This window comes from Physeter macrocephalus, chromosome 8 (assembly GCF_002837175.3).
Source record: "Physeter macrocephalus isolate SW-GA chromosome 8, ASM283717v5, whole genome shotgun sequence".
Lineage (NCBI taxonomy): Eukaryota > Metazoa > Chordata > Mammalia > Artiodactyla > Physeteridae > Physeter > Physeter macrocephalus.
The window spans coordinates 94,171,537-94,197,545 of NC_041221.1; the positions used below are offsets into that span (position 1 = coordinate 94,171,537).

Here is a 26,009-nt window from a genome sequence, read left to right on the forward strand (position 1 = left end):
AGGAATAAAGACGCAGATGTAGAGAATGGACTTGAGGACCCAGGGAGGGGGAAGGGTAAGCTGGCACGAAGTGAGAGAGTGGCATGGACTTATACACACTACCAAATGTAAAATGGATAGCTAGTGGGAAGCAGCCACACAGCACAGGGAGATCAGCTCGGTGCTTCCTAAAAAGAAAGGAAATTGAATTATTTGTAGTGAGGTGGATGGACCCAGAGACTGTCATACAGAGTGAAGTCAAGGGGTGGGATAAGCAGGGTGGGAGGGAGATGCAGGCGGGAGGAGATATAGGGATATATGTATAGCTGATTCACTTTGTTATAAAGCAGAAATTAACACACCATTGTAAAGCAATTATACTCCAATAAAGATGTTTAAAAAAAAAGGAAAAAAAAATCATTATATGTAACCCAAACAGGAAAATAAAGTGAATTATAAAAAAACTATAACACAGTACACTAGTGTGTGTAGATAATCTAATCCATTCACGTGTTCCAAATTTGGGACTAATGCAGACAGGATCCTTAAAAACCATTATTAGACATTGATGGGAGAGTATTACCCTCCATGGCCAACTTTAAATTTATTCACCAGCCACCAATCAACTCCCAGAAGTCTCTAATTTCTAAGTGAATAGAGGCATATCTTAATTATTCCCACCACACACACACAGAAAGATAATTATGTGACGTGATAGAGGTGCTAACTATAGCTATGATGGTGATCCTGTTACAATATATAAATCTATTAAATCAATACATTGTACACCTTAAACTTACATGTTACATGCAAAGTATGTTTCAATAAAATTAATTAATTAAAAAAATTTAATACAGACAGAGAATGTTGCAACAACAGCTTGCAAAAGAATTCAGAAAGAGTCATGTACCACAGTGTTCACTGCAGCTCTATTTACAATAGCCAGGACATGGAAGCAACCTAAATGCCCATCGACAGATGAATGGATAAAGAAGATGTGGTATATATATATATACAATGGATATTACTCAGCCATAAAAGAAGGAAAGAATTCTATTTGCAGCAACATGGATGGACCTAGAGATTATCATACTAAGTGAGGCAGGTCAGACAGAGAAAGGCAAATATCATATGATATCACTTATTTATGGAAGGGGGTGGGGATGGTGGTGTGATGAATTGGGCGATTGGGATTGACATGTATACACTGATGTGTATAAAATTGATGACTAATAAGAACCTGCTGTATAAAAAAATAAATAAAATTCAAAAATTGAAAAAAAAAAGAATACAGAAGACCCTGATGACAGTTTTACTCCTGTTACTTTCATCTTAGAACTCAAATTTAATTAGAAGGTAGCTATTCTCTTCTAAACTGTTCTAGGACCAAGGGATTCTATTATAATCTGCATTATTTCCACTGTTACCACACAATCTTGACATAAACACATGCAACTCTCTCGCCCACCCCTTAGATCTAATAATATATTGTTCTTCAGTGGCAGGATGTGTGTAAAGTACAATTCAGTAAGTATAAAGTCAGATTCCAAGAGTTTCTGCTGCTATCTGGCCATCAAGTAGATTGGAAATGATGATATTTGCCAGGGTCATTTCCTTTTTCTGCAACAGGCATCTTTGTTAAATTAGCAGAGTGTACAACAATTTTGTATTGTCCACTTTGCTTATCTCAAAATTCAACAACAAATCCCTTTACTGTGTAAAATGGTTTAAACTGATACTCAAAAGCTGTCCTAGAAGTCTTCTTGTCTACCTGTGCTCTTGTTTACTCTAAAACTTTTTGGCTCAAATTGCTTTCGTAGGCAATTATATTTGGCATATGACCCAAAGCGAATGTTTTTTAGTGAGGCTGATGCCAGATAAGTTTTTATTATATTTAGAAAAAAAGTATCTGGAAATAAAAGTAAGTCATTCAAAATAAATGAGAGGTTTAGAAATCCCTATAATTCTTTAATGGTAGTATTTGGACTCACCATCCAAGCCAGTTTTAATCCAACCAAGATACTGGGAAGCAGAGCACACAGATTTGCCCATCAAAGCAATGAGGGTGCTGGAGCCCAGGGCTTCTTGATCCTGCTTCCAAGGTTCTCCTGTGTAATAGCCACGGGCATAAAGAACTCATCCAACAACCCAGGCAAAGCCCAAGCCAGAAACTATATGCAGGTGGTAAACACCTCCAACAGCTAAAAAAATAAGAAGGGAGGATACACTTCCAACTAGATTACTAGTTTCTTATGAAAGGATATAATTCAGGAATGGCTGGATGGAAGAAATGCACAGGGTAAGGTATGTGTAAGGGGTGTGGAGCTTCCATGCCCTCAGGGCACAGCACTCTCCCAGCACCTGCACATGTTCACCAACCCAGAAGCTCCAAAAATGGATTTCTTCTCTTTTTCCAAACTTCATAAACCTTCTCAGCTCCCCCAGTTGTCTAGAGCAATCACTATGATCTTCACACCAGCCATTTATCACTGTTCTCTCAAAATTTGCCAAATATGGACAAACCATAGAAACGAGATGAAGTAAGATAAACAGGTCCACCTCTCTGCCAAACACTTCTTAAAATTATTAGGCATGCCCTTGAAGAATCTGTAATATTATCAAGTGAGGAAAAGGTAAAGGTCAGTACAAAATGGGCTGAGAAATCTTCATAATTTCCAAATTTGGAGATGCTTTTCAAAGAAAGAAAAATACATAAAAGGGTATCTGTCATTATGGAAAAAATCGGAAAAAAGGATAAGAAGGACTTCATGTAATGTGGACCCAGAAGTACAAGAAGCTAGTACATTTCATCAATTACTTCGTTATTTTACTATGATAAGCAAGTTTGAATACAAAGTAATGAGATTGAGGTAGCAAGTTACATATGACAGCCGTTCTGATTTCCTTGTGGTCACCAAATAGAGCTAATGTTGCTATAAATTATGAAAATGAATTAATTATTCAAGGAATAGCTAGAAAGCATCTACTTGAAAGAGCTCATAGCTTATTGAGGAAGATGGAAACAGACATATATATATATAATAAAATGTACTCAGTGTATTAACAGATCTATACTGATACTTAAGCTGGTGGTATATCCCAAAGAGAGCAAGGTAGAACTTTAAGAAAACACTGAAAATAGTATTTTACTAGAGGGAAAAAATATGCAGTGAAAGCTTGTCCTCTAAAAAGGACTGAAATGAAATACAGCATTAGCTTGCAGTGGTGTTTTTCTCATTTCATTTTATAAGTAAAATATTAAAGGTTAACTGAAGCTGATCTTTGACCTCTCACTTGATAATACTATGAAGAAAACCATTGTTTAAAACATATTTCTTAGAATAACAAAAGCCAAAGAGAAAAATATGTTGGTTTGGATTTCTATTTTTGCTTTTTTAGTGTAAAATTCCCTTTATTATTATTAGTATGTATGCGTTTCTTCAGGCTGTATGTTTAGAGACTTGGAAATCATGTCAACTATGATGAAGAAAGAATTTTCTAAACTAACAAATTCTTCTGTACACTGTGCTTTATTTCAGTATTGGCAGGTTTCAATGTGTTTTGCTATAAAGACACATATGTAACTATTGCAAATATAAAAATAGGCTTAAAAGTAAGAAAACAATTCATATAATTCAAGCAATCATTCAAAATAACCTTGTCTTTGTGCAGAGATGTCATGTAAGCTTCAGAATACTCTTTTCTTCACCACATTATCAGATTAACCTGGATCTGCCTCACTTACACACTTCCTTCACTGAAACTTGAACTCCTGGGAGATTTATGAACTCCTAGGAGATTATCAAGATTCTCTACCTTGCAGGGAGTTGTATGAAACAATGCATTTTGCGGTCACAATATGCTTTATGAAAAGTAATATTATCTCAGATCACTTTGCAGACTATGAATATGTTCTTTGTTCCTTTTAAGTATCTTATATCAAATGAGATTCCTCTTTCTCAACTCCCGTAACTTTTATGCACAATGTTCCTGACATCTGGAGAAAATTTCTGGATATCAAATTCAGATAGCCTGTCCATCAACTGGTCAAAACTGCCACCTACTGGTCAGTCTTCAAATCTATTTTTCAGTTCACCCAAGCATTGCCTTACCATGATAAGATCCCTTGCTTCAAAACAGTAAAGATCAATTATAATACCAGACTTACAACAAAGCTCATCCTGTCTAGGGTGATCCAGAAATACCAAATTGCACAAACCTGCCAATAAAGTCATCCCTTTTCCCAGCGTCTCTGTCCCATGCAGTGATATCAATGATTCCGCCTCTTTCTTCATAGAGATGAAAATCAAATTGTTCCCTCCACTGAGGATTCAAAGTTTTTGGCATAATCTGGAAAACCAAAAAGTCATTAGTGTCTCCTCAATATCAGTCTTAAAAAATTTAACTTGAGACATAAATCAAACTTTATGTACTATCTAGAAAAGCATGTGAGCTTCTAGAAATGACGGAAACAAGTCATTAGATCTCAGCATCTTTACTGCACATTGTATGAGAGAACCCAAAAGAATGTGTCCTGAAAACCAACAGGCACCCTCTCATTATTTTGAGTAACACATAACAGATATGAATTACATAGAAAAGGCAAAGAATCTGTAAGTGAAATAGCTCACTCAGATACTAGCATTTATTTTACATAACCAGTTAATACACAGATATAACTCGTGGTCTGTCATCTTATAATAAAGGAAGATGAGGATCCCCAGAGTTTTTTCCCCTCACTTCCCACACACATAAGAATTGCGAGCTGAATAATGAAGAAAACGGACAATGAAGTTCTGTGGGAGCAAGAGGAAAAAAAGTAATTTTGGGGTGGTCAGGCAAACTTTTACTTTAAAATTATAGCACTGATGTATCATCCCAATTTTATACATGGAGAAACCGAGACCTGAGGTTTATGTGACCCACCTACAGTCATTAGGATTTAGTAGCTAGACTCTAACTCAAGTCTTTTATTAGAGCTTCAGATCTCTTTCCCCAAAGCACTATGCCAAAAATGTTTGTGAATTAATATGAATATGTGTGTGTATAATCTCCACGTCGCATATATAAGAAAGATATCTTATCTGACGTGCAATTTTGTAACTTCAAGTATTCAGATAAAACACCTGGTGGAATCAATGAATCAAGTGACTCATACTGATGTGTTTTAAAATTCCATTCACCATTGAGTTAGACCACATTCATATTTGTTTCCCTACTCTTTCTTTTTAGCAGGAGGGCATGTAGCGGCCTTTTCTCTTTTTAATGTATGAGAGACAGATCTTCAGATGTAAAGACTTTGAAAGCAATGAAGTATGTTATGTGCAAAGGTAACGCAAATGAATCACAATTTTTAAAGTTCATAATCTGAAATTAATCAGCAATAGATCATGGAAAGAAAGAGCAAAGAGAGACACATGTCCATAGCTGGGTTTCATATGTCATACCTAAAGAGCAGAACTATAAAAATAAGTAATGTTTTAAGCCTACCAGAACATGGAAATAATGTTAATTGATAAAAGACAAGATAGAAGTGGTCACAGGTACCTATTTTGGGGATCAGTAGTTTCTTTAAAATGTTATTATTAAACCCATGGCAGAAAAAAAAAGACGGCACTGGATGGATGGTATGACAATTCAAATGTCTCATAATTGGGTTCAGTATTTTGGGGAGTGGTCCATCTTACTTATTTGATCAAAAAAGAACTTAAGCTTTCAGTTTTCTTTTTTAGGATTGTCTTCCCTATATGATTTCCTATAAGTCAGAAGTGATGCCTTCCCCTTGGATGTGGGCACTTAAGAAGGTAACCAATCAGCCTGCTAAGAAATCACCTCTATGATATTTCTAATACAAGATGGGTGTAATCAGTTGTCCCAAGGTGTCAATGAATACCAGCTATAGAAGCTGACCATTAAAGAGGCTGTATTTGGATGCAACACAGATAAATGTAACTATCACTATATAACCATGACTACTATGACCTTTACTAATTATTATTATTTCTGTTAATAATATGATAGTGATATGAATATTTAATATAATATGTTATTACTAATAATACAAGTGCTATTACATAATATATTTACTACTGCTGCTACTCTTCCTCTTCCTTCCGCTACTACCATTTATTGAGTCTTTATTATGGGCAAAGCAATATTCTAAGCCCTTTACATGCATGACATATAGTATTCAATCTTCTCAATAACTTTATTAGGTAGGCATTATTTTAATTCTCATTCTCACAGATGGGGTATGGAGAGGCAAAGTAACTTGTGCCATGGCACACTGCTGTAGTGGCAGCAGGACCTTGGCCCTCTGTTTTCTAAATAAATTTTTAAAACCTTGCAATCTGCATTGGTGCAACTCAGTTTGAAAAAATGGTTCAGAGTAATGCACAAAGATTTTTCATACATGTCAAATAGTGCTATTTGTAGTACTTGTACTAGTACTAGATGCAGTAATAATAGTAGCCAACATTCTTTGAGTACTTTATGTGCCAGGCATTGACTTAGGTTTGCTCCGCTTTTTTTTTTTAAAAAGAGATAGTTCCTAGTATTATTCCGTGTGATAGGTGAAGAAACTGAGACATAGAGAAATAGTTTACCAAAGGTCACATAGTACATAAAGTAAGAAATGCAATACAATTGTTAGTACTGTTGCCTGACATGATGTTGAAAAGTAGTTCTGTTAAGCATTAAAAAAGTGGCTAGTTTTCACGTCTCAGAGCATGGCTATTAACCAACCACTGCCTTCCAAGCACTGACGGGAACACAAAAGAGATAGGTCACCTTGCTCTTGTACTTCTGATGCCCAAGCCGGAACTTCACATAGGGGTCACTCAACCCATTTGAATCCATCGCCTTGAGGTCTCGCCCCTCAATCAATGTGATGCTGACTATTCCTCTCCAAAGATGTGGCTTTCTGTGTACGTCTGACAGACATAAACTTTGGGTCTGAAAGTTGTGGCAAAGGAAAACAGAATTAGATTACTGTGTTTTAAACCAAAATACCACATTTGGCATTACCCTTTCCTCTGTTGTTATAGTTTTTCAAAAATAAAAAATAGGCAGTTACAATTTTTAAAAATAAAAACAATAGATTATTAGTTATTTATTATACAATTATTGATAAATAGGAAATTATTATCTCATAAATTTAAGGTTGTTGTGTAAAGGAGGTGTGTGCTCAAAATAAAGTCTACTGTTTTTGAAAATCTTTTTTTGTGTTACAAGTGGATTTTACAGGCAGTTTTTACTTCTAAGGTTAGTTTTAAGTTCTATTCAGACAATTAAAAAACTTCTTTATTGCCACAATAAGAGATAACTGAGTTTCAGCTCTCTAAAAAACTACTTAAGGTACCACAGAAGAGAGAAAAGTCAATATGCCCTCCTGAGATAGCTTGCTTATGCCTGAAACTTGCATCACAAATTTTAAAAATTATATATGTGATTTATATTGGCAGATATGTTTCTGGATTTAGTTCTCTAGTATTTGAACATTTTCTTTAATAACTTTTAATTGCTCAATTCTAAGTCACAGTACTCAAGCCAGTGAACAAACTCAGAATTTTTAAAAATCAGCAAGTCTAAAAATGCCATATAATCTCTTGAACTAGATAGCATATAAAACAAGCCAGAGAAAGTAGCTAAAATGTGAAAGGTCTTTTCAATCTGGATTCAGAACCAAGGAGTATTATAAAAATTGCTGTTTGTTTGTTTTTTTTTTATGTTGTCAAGCACGTTTTCTTCACTTATAGTGATTTCATGAAGAAATTCAATGTTTCTCTCAACCTCAGAGTACTCCACTTCTAAATTATGGATTAGCTCTACTTTGGGCCTAATTCTTTCCACACTAAAGTGATAGTCTATTTTGTATAACTCCCCCTCCCACTTTGAATTCTTACTTTTTCCCCATACCACAATAATGGCATAGTCATTTTTTATCTATCATCAAAAGTCATGCATTTCAGGATGCGTATTAGGAAAATGAAAACTATATTCTTCAAAAGATAATACTTTTAATATTTGAACATGTCCATGGAAATCTTTCTAAATCACATTGCATATTTCCCTGACTTGGTGATCAGCAAATTTTAAACACCACTTCTTGGTGGCTCTGCCTTATTAATATCAATGCAGGACTTTGCCTACACATCCCTCACCTCTGTGAGCCCAAGAGCAGTGTCACCTGTGTTCTGAAGAGAAGCCAAGGTTACATGGAGCACCTGTAACTTCCACAGGACTCCATACCCCACTTCAGGGAAGCCTCTCTGCTCCCATCTGTTTTATATCAATACATTGGGTTTCCACATTGATTTTGTTTGAACCAAGGATTTCTCAGATTAAAATAATTTTTAGAATTCATTGCACCAAATAATTTTCAAGTTTTTTTTTTTGGTTCTAAGATTTCATGCTACTTATTTTATATAGTGCAGCAATCGATTTCAGTGCCTATCTATCTATCTGACTACTGCTGCTCTTGAGACTACAACAGCAGACTCTAGAGAATCACGTTCTCAACTATGCGTCTGAAATTTTTGTTAAGGGGTATGAGTGGCAAAGAAGGAAAACAAATTTTTTTTTGGCAAGTAAGAAGAAATAATTATCTTAGCGAAGACTAAGGAGTTAAAAACTACCCATTTATATAGAGCTTCAGACTTTGAAAGTGCCTAGATATACAGTACATAATTTGGTTTCCACTAAAACCCTATGAAGTAGGAAGGCAAGTCCTGCTACTTCCATTTTACTGATGAGGAATTTGAGGCTCCAAGTGGCTGGGCTAATAACTGATGGATATGGGACCAGAACCCAGTATTTCTGACTTTCATTCCTGAGCTTCTTCCAATATTGGTCTTTAGGGCAGAGACTCTCCCCGAGGTTTCAAAGTAGTCATGATTTAAGTATAATGTTGCTAAACGGTACTCTTCAGTTAGGTGAGTGGCTTATATTTGAAATGACATTTGGTCTATATTTTCCTACATGGCTAATACATGACATCACCTTCTACTTTTCTGTCATATGAGCACATGTATTCATACTTACAACATTCCAGCTTGCAGATGGATATATTTAATGACATTTCCTACACACTCTAGCAGCACAAGTCATACATTGCACTCATCAAATAACAGTTGGGTACAATCTAGGTTACACAGCAACTTCGGTTAGCAATGCCGAGTTAGGTTCTTGAATGGTACCATGTCTGAAACCCTTACTTGCTCGCTCCTCCTCCCATTTTTCACATGAGAACAAGAATTTTACTTTTAAGATGAGAAGGAATGCTTTCCATGGGATCCTTCATGCTTTCACAGAAACAGAATGAACTTAATGGAGGCTTTACCTAGTGTCACTAGTTGTTACCAAATGCTTTTCTATAACCTGGAAGAACATTCCCAAAATGACTTGGGAAGCTAAGGGGTAGGGGGTGGAGGAGTGGAGAATATTTCTTAACAAAAACAGGGCTAGTGATTGTGGAAATTAAGGTGACCTGTATAAAAGGCTAAAAGGAAAACAAAGGTTGGGTTCTAAAAACATACTAACCAAATATCATTTTTTAAAGTGATTTTTTTTCAATTTATTTTTGTTAAAATGGTACTCTTCTAAAAAGAGACTTCTTAATTCAGCTGTGATTTGACCAGCTACATAGTCATGAAACAGATAAATATTTAGTCTGAGTGTGAAGAATAGGAACTTGAAATAAAATTATAAGGTAAAGGGGGAAGATGTAAAACTTAGGCTACCAACAGGAGAAAAGACAAGGGCTTAGCATAAATGTCTACTTGCATCTTTCTAGCAATTTCTGACTATGTGACTTGGGCACATTGCTCCCTCTCTGGGCCTCAGTTTTCTTATCTATGGTTTCCAGACAGTACACCAGGCCCCCATGTACTAAGAGCACTGCTCTGTGTGTGTGTGAGGGGGGTGGTCGGGGGGGGGGTGTTAGGGGTCTGAATGGAAAAAAAGTATATTCCATAAACAAAGAAGATTTAATCCACTTGAGATAGCTATTACTAAACTTAGTTTTTAAATCAAAGTTTTGGAGAACTCATTGGGGAACAAGTAGAATTCCACAACTAAAACAAACAAACTTTGAAAAGCACTAGCGTTAATGCTCCCCAACATAGCTTCTGAGTAACCTGCTGTTCTGGTTAAAGTTTCCTTCCTCTGTATAGCAAAGTTCTCCAAGTATGGTCCACAGAGCAGTGGCATCAGTGTCACCGAGGAACTTGTTAGAAATTCAGATTCTTTAGCCCCATCCCAGACCAACGGAATCATCAGCTCTGGATGCAGGGCCCACTGCTCTGGTTTAACCAGCCCTCCCGGGAAGGGGTTCTGATGCGCACTCAAGTGTGAGACCAACCCCCCCCACCCCTGCTTTAAAAGTTCTAAGGTACATGCACACTGGTCTTCTCCTATGTTCTAATAACTAGTATTAATTACTATAATTGTAGACATCATCCACTCTCTGGCATGGATACTATATATGCTAATTAAAGTCTTTCTTTAGTTCTGCTTCCTAATTTACTGATGAGGAAAGCACATTGGTCTGGATATTTGGAACATTTAAAGAGAGAAATAGGAGGCCATTGAAAAATTATGTGGTTTGTTTAATTTATTAATTCCTTTGTTAATGATTTTTCTAATAGGATGTATCTAAATAATTAACTGAATAATTGATAATCGGTCAACCAAAAATTACTTATTGAGCACCTAAAGGGCAAGGAGTGTTAAATACATCCAAGAAATCTCTCAATAAAATTAACATATTACAGCTGGTACTTAGTCATCTAAGGTAATGTTTTCAACTATGTCCTGGTTGAAATAGGAGGGAAAGAAAAAAGAAGGGAAGAATAAAAAGGAAAAGCAACCCAGCTTCGAAGCAAAGAGCCAACTCTATAAAAGGAAGAAGTACTCTTTAAACTTTTAAAGCAGTAATTCCCCAGTTTTGTTTTTTTTTTTTTTTTTTTGCGGTACGCGGGCCTCTCACTGCTGTGGCCTCTCCGGTTGCGGAGCACAGGCTCCGGACGCGCAGGCTCAGCGGCCATGGCTCACGGGCCCAGCCGCTCCGCGGCATGTGGGATCTTCCTGGACCGGGGCACGAACCCGTGTCCCCTACCAGGGAAGCCTCTATCCCCCAGTTTTAATGGGCAATTTGTTGAAATCGCCAGGCCTGATCCTCCAGGATATGATTCAGTTCTTGTGGGCAGAGCTGCATGTGTTTCTCCAACATGTGCCCCATGTGGTTCTCATGCACACTGAAGTTTGAGATCCACTCTCATAAGGAATATTCGTCCAAGTTCAGATTTAATAAAGAATATCAAGATACTAGGTAATAATATAAATTTCAAAGTCTCAGGTAATTAGTCAGACATGTATCTTTAGTAAGATTTTAGAATTAGTGAGCTGGCATTTTAAACAGAATATTAGTTTATGTACATTATTCCTTGAAAACGAATTCAAGACTTCAATCCCTTTTCATATACATAGAAGACGTTAGGATACAGAATGGTTTTCGGAAGAGTAAGTCAGCCATGAGGGTTCACAGCTCATGCTAGCTCAGAAAACATAAACAAACTGGTTGAACTTACTTGTGCATTTTGGTAATGAGCATTCTGAAGCTCTGGTCTGCAGAAGCCCAGGACAGGAAAAGCAGTCCTGCCGCATGTCTGGATGGAAATGAATGATCAGAGCCGTATGGGAAATCTTTGGGCAACTATCAACACCTCATGTCAATCAAAGTTTAGCATCACTCTTTAAAAAATATTATCTGAAAAAAATATGTATTTGCTACTCAAGTCACTGTCAGAAAATGTCTCCTAACACAATGAAGACAAATGCCAATGCCACGATAGTTTCCAGCCCCTTCTTTAGTAACATAATGCTGCAGTGGTCAAGAAAATAAAGTACAGAGATTATATGGTGATGGATCCGGTTTGAGTGGTTTCAGGGTTTTATTAGTAGGTGTAGCAGAGAAAAGAAACAGAGCAAGAGAAATCATGGAAAGAATCACTTTCCCAAGTCTGTTGCTCCAAAATTTTTAGAGACTGTTTCCAATGTCAAAAAAGTGATAAGGCTCCAGAAGAATAAATGTTGCATGGACAGGCAATAACTATAATCATGTTAACTGCATCCCACATGTGAATCTTTTGTAACTTTTAAAGAGATATTTCTAGAGTAACAGAGAAATTTTGCCCCACACAATACTTATCTTTGTTGCCTTTGCTACTAAAAATATAACCCTAAGTTCCCTTCACTACTAAAACCAAGAGCAGCAAGAGATGGATAAAAAAGATACAGATGGGGCTTCCCTGGTGGCGCAGTGGTTGAGAGTCCGACTGCCGATGCAGGGGACACGGGTTCGTGCCCCGGTCCGGGAAGATCCCACATGCCGCACAGCGGCTGGGCCCGTGGGCCATGGCCGCTGAGCCTGCGCGTCCGGAGCCTGCGCTCCGCAACGGGAGGGGCCGCAGCAGTGAGAGGCCCGCGTACTGCAGCAAAAAAAAAAAAAAAAGATACAGATGAACAGGAAACAATGGAAGGAAATTATCATGGTGGAACTAAAAGTCTGTATTAAATGACTTCTAGAGCAGCTAGACAAAGTTTCCAAACAACAGAATTATGATAAGAGTCATCAGTCTTACTAATATCAACGAGGACTGAATTAGGCCAGTCTGAAAGATGGGTTAGATCACACAAAGAAGTAAACATGTATTGAGCAGCTATTATGTGCTGGAGTTTTCATAATCCACTGTTTTTCATCACAAGTGTTTTGAAGGTACAGAAACTGAGGCACAGAGAAGATAAATACCCTACTTAACGCCAAATGGCTAGAGATTGGCAAGTCTGAGATTTGAATCTGGAATTGCTGATAATGAACTGATGATTTTCCCCACTACATCTCAATTTGTGGACAGAGCCTAAGCAGTTCAACCCCAAACATATGTTTAATTTGTACAGAATTTGTTGAAATACTTTGACTTATTTTTAGATGAAGTATATATCTGGGTATAGATTACTAAGAAAGGCTAATCAAGGGCTTAAAGGAAGAAAAAGTTTTCGAGTGGTAGTAACTCTAGCATATATTGTTAAGCAAAACATATGAGAGTTAACTGTACTCCATAACAAACTGTAGTCTCATTAAAAAGGTGGTGAAGTTGTAGAATCTTTCATACAAATTAAGAACACTTCTATGTTCCAGTTCTCGTTAATAAAGTTTACTAATTGCATTTCTTAAAAACTGGATCACTAATGATAAATTCCTATTATTCTACATCCTGATTAAAACAGAGAAGAAAACCAAAATAGTCTGTTTAGTCTTAACGGTGGCTAAAGGAACACTCAGTCATACCAATCTTTTCCCTGTTGTGTGCATATAATCCTTTGCTTTTGTTATCTTAGATTTTTTTTTTAACCTGTGTACAATCTAATCCTTCCAAATGAGACCTAGACACTATGAAACTGGAGTGAAAGACATTGCTTGTGTCTTTACAATGGCTGTGTGTGGAGGCAGCCCTTTCCTCTATCTTCAGCACAGAGGTGCACATGCTTTTATTTAATCAAATGATCCACAGACACTACAAAGAAGAGATAATGACAGCCTGGAATGACTGTTTTGTGCTGCAAAGCTTGGAGCGTGGAGCAATTATTAGCTCAAAACCAGGCACAGGCATGTTCTATCTTTCCCTTTGCCTGCTGAGTTTATTCCAGTGAATTGGACCTGGATGATAAGTCCAACAAGTAGATTTGTTCTACAGTCCATCCATCCGCTCAAAGCAGGATTGCCTTAACAGAAAACCCTCCCAGTGCTTTGTCCAGCCTGGTTTGAAGTGTCTCATCTAATAATAAAGCTTCGATCCCTTTTTTTCTTAGAAGATGATTCACTGGTGCTATAATCCTTAGAGAAATTCTCCAGGTGTTTATCTGTAAACCTTCTTTCCTATTTCTACTGCTTCTTGATACAATTTACGTTGTCAGGAAGGTATTTATGTTTACTTCAGATGTTCTAACTACCCTCTCTAAACTTAACTGTGGCCAAACAAATGCTCTTAAGCTTTTACTATATTTGCTCAAAATATATACCAATAGAAAAGCACCATATAACTTGTAACCTTGTTGGTTTGCTGAAGTAATCTATAGGTTTCTACCAATGGCATGGTAAAGAAATAATGCGTCCTGTGTTTGACTTACAGAGACATTTTTAGAGACTTTAAGTTAAAAGTTAATTTTTTTCCTGAGGGTCTTACTTTCACACCTATTGATAGAAATAATACCTGAACTTTTCTTGGGTGTATGTCATATACAGTTGAGTTGTTCAGAATGTAAGCACTTCCTCAAAGGATCACATTCTTGTTTTACAAAGGCAATATCTCTTCTCCTTAGTCTGCAGGGTCTTCCTTTAACCATACTTCTGTTTGATTCTACCATAAGGTAGTGCTCTCACATAACTCTGGATTGTTCTGTATTCTATGCACTCCTTTTCACCCATTTCATATTACGATCCATTCTCCATTTTTTTGTATGAGGTATCTTGGCATAGCCCAGCCTTCTCCATTTAAACAATATTAAAATCTCTCTTTCATTCACTACAATGCTCTCATAAAATGGATTGTTCAATTAGCTCTCAGTCATCAGAATCTAAATGTCTAGTCAATGGAGATAACTGAGACGAAACTTAAATGTACTAAATATCTGAAAGAACTGCACTGAATTACCATCCTTTAATGGGAAGTTAAAAGTCTTTAATGAAATTCTGACTTAGAGTAATCCAGTTGGCTTCACATATTTTTATTACTCTCATGAGAAACATGATAATTGCCATAACCACTGCTTAATGTTTTGTGTCCTAAGATACCATGTTTTGATAAATTATAAATGGCATGCTTTTGGGAAAATTAGAATATCCCTTTATCACTTTTCTTTCCATTATTGTGCTCTCAAGAAAATTAAGATACAGCAGGTAGCACTGACATTTGTTGAGCAAGTTCTCACCAGGTTTAGTTTCACTCAGTGTAACTCCGCTACTGTCTCCTGGACACATGTATTAATCCTTATAAATAAGCTGTGAAATTTTTCTTTCAAATCTCATTCTGTTTAATTCACGAAGCACACATACTCTCTTCACGTAAGATTTTATCTGAGCTGTTAGGTTTTCTGCATATCTGAAAATGTTATGGGAAACCTCTTTTCATATACATCTCCTCTAAAAGTTCATCAGAATACAAACATTGCTGGGGCAAAGGTCAATGAGGCTGGTTTTCAGAGTGACCTCTGAATGTGAATATGAAAGATCACACTGATCTAAAGCAGACTTGGTCACTGATTTTCTGATTTTGTAAAATGGAACCTAAAATACAGCAACATCACAGCCCTGAACCATATCTACTCATTGGTGGCTGAAGGAGCTGCGGAGGAGAGGGTCACATAACGCGATAAGAATTTGAAAGGCTGTCAGTGAAGACTAACTAAGGGGCAGCTCTACTTATATATCGCATCTCTGTTCATCAACCCCAAAAGGAACTCGAGTGCTTTAAGTCTTCACCAAAACATTTATTTCTATGACATTCAGAAAGAGAAATATTGGCCCTGATCATACCATTTAGGTACTCCAGGGCAATGGCATCACTTCTCTGGGTCTTAGTTTCCTCATTGGTCAAATAAATGGCCCCGAAAGGTTCTGCTTTTATGACTCCATTTATTTGTCACTCAATATATGCTCAGAAGAAAGACAACAGATCACTGTACTTCAGATACAAAAAAAGCTATCTTTTAAATGTGCATATTTGATATTCCAAAATAAGACAGTTGAAGAGATTGAGAAAGGTTAATAAAGAATATTGAAGGATGGATACAATCAAATGGGAAGTACTGATAAGTGGAAGACTGATTTGGAAGTAGCAAGTGAAAAGAAGATGCTGAAAAAAATCATTTGAAAGGAAAACCCTTGAAAAGTAATGTTTATGGAGTTGGTCCTGGTGGCAAGTCTTCAAAATGATCATGCTGCATATTTGCTGCATGCAGAACAAACACAACACAGAACACCCCTGAATTCTGCGTTGTTGGCATATGAATTCACAGTAATTGTGGGTCATAAGAAAACAGAGAAAAAAATTTTCCCAAAAGCCATTTTCCATTTAAAGTAATGGGACAATTCTAAAGCAGTCACTCTGTGTTCATGGATAATGCATGAACATATAAGAAGAAATATTATTATTTTACCAACGATACAGAATAACATCAGTGAAGGCAGCCATCAGTAGACTGAAAGGAAATGAAGAGGCTATAGTAATTAAAATGAGCTCACACAAATACAAGACTGCAAAAAAAAAAAAAAATGTATGTGGAGGAGGCAGAAGATAAAGAGATGTGGGTTTACTTGCTCACTGGTCAAGTCGATGCATGACTTAATCTAGTACCTGCCAGTCTGCTTATGAGACACTGCAACAAATCTTAAAATTCTAAAAGGAGAAGTGTAGTTTTCAGTCATGAGGAGTTTAAGAGCCAAGAAAAGAAAATGGCAAAGTTCTATGAGTGTAGCATTTTCATTGCAGTATCTATTGCTAGGTAATCACGTGCCAAGTGTGAACATTCAAAGAAAGAGGAAAACTTTGAAGGCAAATCAGTGAGTGCATTAGTAATAAATCATGCCTTGCACAATCAAGAATTAAAGCAGAGGAAAAGGATGACAGAACTCATTATGTTTAAGTCATGAAAGCGTAAATAACATTAAATTGCAATGGCATTGAAAACAAGTTCTCTGTGGAATTTTCTTTTTTTTTTATTCAAAGCAAAAGCAGAGTTGCTGTTTTCTAATTCAAAGGATTTTTTTTTCAAAGAAAAAACACTATCTAGTATGTATATAGTACAAGATCACCGTAATAGAAGTAAACTTTTCCCAGATAGATGGAACAGATTTTACAGGAAGGGAAAAAGAACCTTTATGGACCCTCTAGACAGTGCCATCATATTCCTGAAAGATCTGTGGGCCTCTAATTGTTAAGAATCTGGGATAAATTTGGGCCCACAAGGAACTGGCTTCAAAGCAATATGTTAAATATATGAAGTTCTTAGTTTTTACAAATGAAGAATGAGTCACCTAAATGACTTAGAATAAGAGTTAATAAAGAAGACAAATGAATACGTCTCTCTGAGAACCTATTTTAAAAAGGGAATTTCTTAATTCACATTTAACTCTCAAAATAACTATTCAGAACCAAAAGTCAGGAACATTAATATAAAGGATATAGACATTACCCTCCAAAAGAAAGACTTCACAGAGAAATAAGATCCAACCACTTCGTTTTCTGAGAGTTCCTAAAAATAAACAAATATTTAGCTAAATTTTGAGGTGTTTTGAGAATACTTGATTGGCACAGCAAAATTAAGACAAGTAAAAACCCGAAAATTATATATGCTAAAGACACTTTGGATGTTTATAAACTGTAAGTTTTTTCTTCTTTTGAATAAAGTTTTTTAATTTCAATTAAAGTTTGTCTTATTCATATCTGATACAATGGTAGTAAAGTTTAGAGAGGATTATTTCTGTAATTTTAAAAGAATATACTTACCTCTTTATTAGTTGTTGATTAATATATCTGAGTCTAACATTTTATTTTAAAAAGTAGAACTGTTTAAACATATTTTAAAATTCTGAAATAAACCAGATAATATCCATTCCTTTTCACAAAAATTTTAATACCACAGACCTTCAGAGCATTTTTAAAGAATGAATAACAGAAATCTTATTTATAAACATGTACCTAGTCAAATTTGGCTTAATTCCTTACTAAAAACTTCCTGGTTTTATGATATAACATTTAATATATAAGATATAAATTATTTAGTTAACTGAAGCTCCCCCAAAATAATTTTAAAAATAAACGAATACTAAGAAAAGGTGGCTATTTAGTTGGAAACAAAGCAATGGATTCATATTGGACATTTTATTACTTAATCCTCAGACTTTTATAAAGTGACCAATTTGCCTTTAGGAAATCAAAAGCACAGTTACTCACTTTTAAAGAGAACATTTAAATTACATGCATCCTTTAAACTTTCATGTTTTGCATCCTGTCTCTGGGTGTCAGTTATGGTAAAATTATGGGAAACTGATGACAGTTAAGAGAAAGCATCAGTCTTTGACACTGTGATGTAGAGGAAGAGTTTTGTAATTTATTTGATTATTCCATGATTTTGTGTTAGCAACTAAGATGGTAGTGGTCCAGCACCTCGCATCATACCTAATTATGCATAGTAGGTGCTCAATAAATATTTGATTGACTGTTAGTCACATGGAATTTCATTTGCTTAAGGATATATATTTCTTTCAAAATGATCCTTCCAAAAATCATATCAGAAAATAATAACGAACTAAAGTACTTTAGGGTGTCCAGCAATTTGAGTAATTTAAGTTTAGCTAGAATTATATCAGAGATCATCTATCCAATCTACCTGTGCTTTTTACATGAAATCTATTTCTTAATGAAACTAATTACATTTTCCCAAGTTACTTGTATATAGTTCGGTCAGGTAGCATACTAATCTCAGGGTCATCGGGAAAAAGTCTTGAGTTTAAGACATGGTTTTACCATCACTACAGAGTTATAATTCATTTACCCTTACAGGTATGGTTCTCATCTGCCACACTTAGCACACTGTCATATCAGTTCCTGAAAAGAAAATTCTAAAAAAATACACTTACATTTGGACGTGAGGGCACAAACCTTAGATGGAATGATTGCAGTTTTTTTGATGCTATGCTACTGTTTAACTCAAAGAAACCTTATTCTAGCTTTTGGAAAAGATGCAGCTTTTCCTATTCTACTGCCAATTCTCTTCTTACCTTGATTCCCAGTTCTCTTTTAATTAAGCAGCATGCTTAGCAAAATGTGGATAAATTTTAAAGTATCATATGAAATAAATTATTTCTCGAAGCTCCTTACACAAATAATTTCCCCAGAGTCAATAACACAAGTTATTTAGCTACATTGAGTTTTTTCTCAATGTTTCTCAATTGCAAAATGTGTTAAATCAATGTGAAAGTCTTGGCTCTAGACTTGACAGTTACAACAACTAAGACAACCATTTAGCATTTAAAAATATTGTTACTTCATTTAAAGTTTAGGTGGTCTAAGGTGATCTAATACTGAAATTGCACCAACTCCATACTCTCCATTCTTCCTCAGATGAACACCGAGGGCAATGATCTAATTATGTGATTAGTATGCAAAGAGCAAAATGAGATTGATGAATTGGCGGTGGGGAGGGGAGATTTTAATTATCAAGATTTAGAACTTACATTTCTCTGTTAAAATTTGAGAAACAAAAATACCAGTCACATTTGGATCCACTGAAGTCCCCAGGCTGTGCTTTTCATGCCATGTTTAACTACTTCTGTCATTATTAACTAAAATTTATATTTCATTTTACAAACCACATTGTCATGTAAATTTAGGTCTTTATTTCAAATGAAACAAGTTAATTTTCCCGTGGACCCTTTTGCCATTTATAGCTCTGATAAACATAAAATTCACAGCAAACTAGCCAAGGCCTTCTTTTCCCTAGAGTTTCTAATAATAACAATAACAGAAAACAATAATAATGAAACACCTGGAATTACGGTAATGAGTTCTAAACAAAAGTGGTGATTTTAATATGGAGGGTAAGAAAAGCAGAATAAACTCTTCAAGAATCCCAGGGAAGACTTGTCCTAAATTATAATTATAGATATTTAGTTACACTTCAGTCTCCATCAAGACAAGAGGTTGGTAAGTGAGGGAAAGTGCCATTTTAAAAGTGCTAAAATTATAAAGTAACAACAAATGGAAACAGAACAAAAGCCAGAGGTATCAAGTTGATGAAGGAAAATAATTGAAGTTATTCTGAATGATGAATTGTTGAACTATTTCTGCTGAGGTTTTGAATTTATTAAGTAGCAAGATCCATTGGTAATATTGTTTTTAAATCTATTTTTTGCCTCGAAAAAACCAACACAGACTAAGAAAATTTCTCCTCAAAGATCAAAAATCTTACTGTCAATCTAAGAGTTAATGAGATTTTAAATAAAAAAATCTAGAACATGTATTCTTTTTCTCAGAGAAATAAAACTAAAGGACAGTTCTTTTTTCCCGTAACAAATGAATATGATGCTATTTTTCACCCTTCTATATAAAATAAATCGCAGAAATCCTCAATGTTTTTGCCATCAGACAAACAAGGATAGCCACTGAACTTTTACTGAAAGTGGTATCTTTTGTTAGCCTTAATATGTACAGGCCTTTAAACCCACTGCGTGTTATTTTAATTCAGCAATTCTATGACACTCAAGACATTCACAATAGATTGGAAATTGTGAAGCCTGAGATTCCAATGTCAAAGTCAAGCCAGGTAGCAGTGTTATTACACAGCATGTTTTTATAGGTGCATAATTTCCTTCTATGAATACCTCTTTGGGCATTTAAGAGGTAAAAAATGAATGAATTCATAAGTAAATAATTTTCATAGACTTTCCTGGTCAGACTGCAATCTAGTTATCAAAGCTGTGGCTCTCAGATGCCTCCGTCAAGTTGACTAAGCCTATCGATGTGTCATTGAAAACAGGGATGTGAAGTAAGTAGAACTGCACACCGAAACACAATTTTCTGGTTCCTCAAATAGATGTTCATATCATTTATACTCATTAAACATAAATATAATCCCCCTGCAACTCCCACTGTCCTTTTAAATATTGTTGAAGGGAGAGAGACAAGGTCAGCTCCCCAGAGGACCCACCCTGTAGCTGAAGCCTGGTCTTGCTTTGTCTTTTATTTTTTTTAGAAATTTTACCACAAGTGTTTCATATGTGTGTGTATGTTTGTAGATATGTATATATAAATACATGCATATGTGTGTATATATTGCTGTCAACCAGGGCTTGTCAACCAGTCCTTACAAAATTATGATTTAATTTCATTGTAAACATTTAGGGGGCTTTAAAACCAATAAATCTCCTCCTGGTCACACTCAATTTAACATATATATATACATACATATGTGTATATATATGTATATCTAACATATATACATATGTGTGTTAAATATATCTGATACACATTATATGTATATACATATATACCTTTGAATTAAAAGGCCATGTAATCTGTGAACAAACCCTTAGCTCCATCATCCTGGAGTCAAGTTATATTAGTTCCCTTCCCTTTGATCAGCCCAGAAAGGGTCTTGGGAAACCATCAGCTGACTTGGTAGCACACAATAGCAGTGTGAAGGCCAGTCTATGACCCCACAATTAAACATCTTAGAGCTAGCACGCAGGCATTGTGGAATCCATCTTTTGCTTGAGATTACATTTTGTCCTTTCACTTTGTGCCAACTCATCCAGATTCTCTCCCCAAAGGACCTACAACATTTTAAAAATTCAACATGAGTGGTCAAATAAATGTAATGCCATCGTTACAGAAATCCCTGTAGTTATGAATTACAATACATAAAAATGTATGATATCTTATACCTATGGGAAAACCCTGTCAAAACAGCAAGAAAAACATCATCTCAATATAAAATTTAATTATGGCTCCATGTATTTTGAGGGGATAATCAAATATTTACTGACATTAAGCTATCTCTATTTTAAATAAACTTACTACAAATTTTAGGAGTGTAATTAATTGAGGTAAAAATACAGTCCTTTAGAATGCAAATGCTCATGCTATTAGCCCTTTGTTTATTGCAGCATTGTGGACTCTCAGAAGCCTTAATTATGAGGTTGACTTTATAGCATTTCCAAATAACAGAAATTTGGGAGGACAAAATTAATAGTAAGAATTTTTAAAAGAATTTTATATTTCCTTCAAAAACATGTAAGCAACTAATTTTTTCAAATATATAGGCATAATCATTTGAAATGAGACATCAAAGAAAAGCCATTTTGGTCATTCACAGTTGAGAAAGTCAATGACCAATAAAGTTTTCATTTTTTGCAATTTTTAAAAGATCATCATCTATGTATTATCAGGATATGAGGTCTTTGTAGAAAGGACATGATAATTGTTAAATAATGACTTTTTCCCCCACTATGTCTGACTGTGTGAGACACTTAAAAATGTGTTAATCTGTTTCTCTACCGTTTCTTAAATTAAAGCACTTAGAGGTTTTCACTGATGCATTTTTAATGTGTCATCCAAGGTGTCAGGTTTAACTATGCCCTGCAGACTTACAGCGTTGAGAGTGTTCTCTAGTTTAAATTAACAATATCCTTGCCAAAAGTCTTATAATAAATTGCCTCATTCAACCAGTGAATAAAGTGTTTTATAGTTCATTAAAATTATGCTGTGATTAAAATAAAATCTTTATAAAAAAGATATATTACTAAAAAAAATAAGCCATCAAGTAACAGAAGATATGCTAATGAGATGTCATCACATAGTCATATTATATTATTCAAAGGATGAACTCTCTTTAAAACAATTTTCAACTGTTATTGTTGAGAATAGAAATTGCAATGTGTATGTCTTTATATTATCACAATGGTTACTTCTCATAGAATTAAAGTGATTTATTGAAAGCACATAAGTTTATTATCATACCCACTGATAAACTCATTCTTCTAGGTTAAAACACACACAATGTAGTATAAAATCATTTCTGCTTGCCATCTGATAGAGGCAATTATTTCATTATTTATTTTCCATTTTTTGTTTGACCCCCACAGTATTTATTCACAAAATTCATATATACCTTCTCTTCTAAGCTCATGAAACTTTCTTGTTGAATAATTTAGCCTTATAATAAATTATCAATGATAAGCTTCTTCTAAAGAATAAAATATTACAATAACTCAAAGCATCACCATTTCTCTGCCAACATGCATTTTGTCACCTAAATATAATACTTTGACCAGGATAATTATCCAGTTGCCCAAGTTTATGGAGACATCGACCCCTTTCTTCTTAAAATAACATTTTTCTACAACAGCTGAGTGTGGGCAGAATTAGAAATGTGCACAATGGAAAGTGTGCTTGTGGAAAACCAGAATGAATGTTTTAAAGGAGCTACTATCCCCAGAAGAGGAAGCACTACTGAATTCATAATTATTTACTGGCTAACACACCATTTAAATATAGCATGCACTTTATACATTCTTCCTTTTCAGGGGTGAGTTTAGGTGTATTTTTTTCCTACTCATTATTAGGTGGTAACACATTTACTCCAAATAATATCTAAGTCTGTCCTGAACAGCAATTACTCCTCAAGTCGGCTCTTCACCTCTCTTGTTTTCATTAGTAAATACAACCCCACATTATGTGATTGCCACAGATTAGATTTCCATAGCAGAAAAAAATCTACTATTGGCAAGACAATGAAAATGAAAAGCAGATATTTAAGTAATGGGAAATTCCATAAGCTGATGAAATTGTATACAGGGGAGATGTGCATATTAAGAAGCTAACAATGTCAATTTAGCACTTCCCCGCTCCATGGTTATATCACTTCTGAAAAAAACAAGCAAAGAAAAACTCCATACTGGAGAGAATATCTAACAACACTATCTGACTCTATTGAAGTCTTTGCCACAAAGTGTATAATTCTTAGATCTCACCTTCACCATGGGTGCTCAAAGACAGGCAGCATACCGAAGCCCTGCTATAAAAAAGCAGACCTCATTCCCAGAAACCAAGATTCCAAAGAAGAAAATGACCTATTTATACGAAAACTTCACCTTTGACTTTGAGCATAGTTCTATCAAATGTAAAATACTTGTATTTAAATGTCATTCAAATAAATTATATTCTCTTTCCAAAAATAAAAGAGGAAAAATCTTTACTCACACAAGAATCTTTAAGGGGAAGGCTGAAATCATTAGAAAAGGCGATGCATTTCCACAACACAGTAACACAGTAACACACGCAACTACACGGTACAGTCATTTATCCCTTAGTTTCTCAGGAAGCACAATTTACTTGAACATTGTCCTCCCTCCTTCAATCCCCGGAGGAAACAATTGGGGGAGCAGTCACATTGTGTGTGAAGGATGGTGGACTAGGTGGTAATTGAAATTCCAAACTTTGCCTGGATTTTGAATTTAACACTCTGCTCTTGTAACACTAATATGGATGAATATGGCACATGTTTTAGGAGACACTGACAAACTGAATGAATTATCAGGTATTCAGTATGTTCTCAATGGAAAACAAAAACAAATGATTTTCTTCCACACAGCATTCAATATCCCCATTAAATTTTATAAAACTGAAAATCCCTTAGGCTAAAAACCCAAAAGCCATATTACCATGTACACTAAAAATAATCTCCCAATGAGTGCAGTTAGACACAGGGAATTCTGTCATCAACGACCAGCTAGAAAATTCACCAGTTTGAATGTACAATTGGATTATTAGTAATTAAAAAGTCTAAGAAGTTTAGATATAAAAATAGTAAAGAGTAGATGTTTGTTTTATTTTTTTTGTAGATCAAAGGAAAAGACATGGATTTATGTTGACTTAACTGATCCTTAAAATTAAATTTAAATATAAATTAAATGAACAATTTAAAGAAGAATCTTTATGTTTGTTCTTTTATCTTACAATAAAATGGATTATTCCCACTAATACTAAAAACTATATAATATCCTGTTCTAGCATTACTTGTTAACTACAACTGGAAGAGAGATATTGCTACATATTAATGGATTACAATGTTTTTACATAGATATAGTACAAGATAGACACAGAATGAAGAAAGCCAAATTACCTGAATTTTAAAACATATATACTTTTAATATAACACTAATTCTGAAGTACAATTACAAAGAAAAAAGTGTAATACAAATATGAAGAGTGCAAACATTTCTTTAAGATTGTTGAAATTTTATTTGGGCCTGTAGAAAACATAGTGAACACTACGCCAGAAATATTCAGCAATTTTCCTTAATAAATGTTTTTCATTTTATTAAAATGATAAAGGTGATTTTTAATGTGGACCTGACCTTTTTATGATCCAAATTATCTTTTGGTCATTAATTCTATAATAACTGGGAAGAAAGTTTTTACAGTAAGAAATACTCGTTAAAGCAATTAAGACATTACCATAAATAAAAAATCATTTTGATATAAGTATTTTCTTAATTCACAATAATGAAAGTGACAAAATCAAAGAAAAATTTAAGTAATAGCATGATTCAATCAGAATGGAAGAAAAAAGATTGTCATGTTCCAGGGTCTAAGAAAATGAATCACTATTCAAAAGGAATACCAACTTTTAAAAATAGAAATTTGAGCAAAAAAGATTTTTACAAATAAAATCCCTGTGATTTATTCCAAGGAGTAGTCATACAAAAGTCAGTTTCATCTTTATATTTATTCGTGTCCAAGAGTGGTACCACCACTGAACAAATTAGAAGCTTAGTTTATATCTTATATATTTTACAAGTTATAAGAAGAGCCAGAGCTTGGTAAATTATAGGATCCATAAACTCCTCTCACTCCCAAGAGCTATTTATTTCTTGAAGTGAGAAGAGGCAATGATGGAAAATTGTTCTCATGATACACTCCAAAGATGTAGCAATAAAGGGATTTTTGAGTTTAGAAAATCTTAGACTCAGTTTTCAGTGAACAAAACCAGTAAATTACATGGATCTTCCTTCTCTCTGGAGTTGTCCCTACCCTAGTGCCATTATTTTATACCTGATCTGGAGCAAAGGCATTTTCTAGACCCTGTGGTACAGAGAACAGAAACCAGATGTTGCAAATGATGCTGAGAAGTGACCAGAGATTAGCAAGAGGATGATTTGGATGTGATTGATCAGTGTGATTTCTATTTACTTAAAAAGCATCACATGGTTTGCTTAAAGTTTATGGGGAAAAAAAAACAATTGAAGAATGATGAAATCCTGAGGTATAGTTTAAAGAGGTATGAGAGAGATTGGGAAAGCAGTTAATAGTTCTTCTCAACAAGAAAAGCTGAAAGATCACATGCTAAGCGTTACCTTACTTGATCTTTTCCAACTCTTCCTCATTAGCATTGTCTGTAAATGAAATAAA

The 26,009-nt window shown here is 34.9% G+C and overlaps 1 protein-coding gene across 12 annotated transcripts in view; it reads right to left on the reverse strand.

Annotated features, from left to right (window-relative positions):
- The window catches only part of MCTP1 (multiple C2 and transmembrane domain containing 1), a 594,606-nt gene that overhangs the window by 221,555 nt on the left and 347,042 nt on the right, over nt 1–26,009 (reverse strand). For 5 of the 12 annotated variants that reach the window (XM_028493082.2, XM_028493084.2, XM_028493079.2 and 2 more), the window contains 5 exons: nt 25,955–25,993; nt 17,230–17,289; nt 11,568–11,645; nt 6,769–6,933; nt 4,199–4,329 (listed from right to left, as the gene is read on the reverse strand). In XM_028493082.2, the coding sequence (XP_028348883.1) occupies nt 4,199–4,329; nt 6,769–6,933; nt 11,568–11,645; nt 17,230–17,289; nt 25,955–25,993 (473 nt within the window). Of the gene's footprint in view, nt 1–4,198; nt 4,330–6,768; nt 6,941–11,567; nt 11,646–17,229; nt 17,290–25,954; nt 25,994–26,009 lie in introns of all 12 variants that reach the window. The other 7 variants (XM_055086670.1, XM_028493080.2, XM_055086666.1 and 4 more) reach the window with 6 other exon arrangements.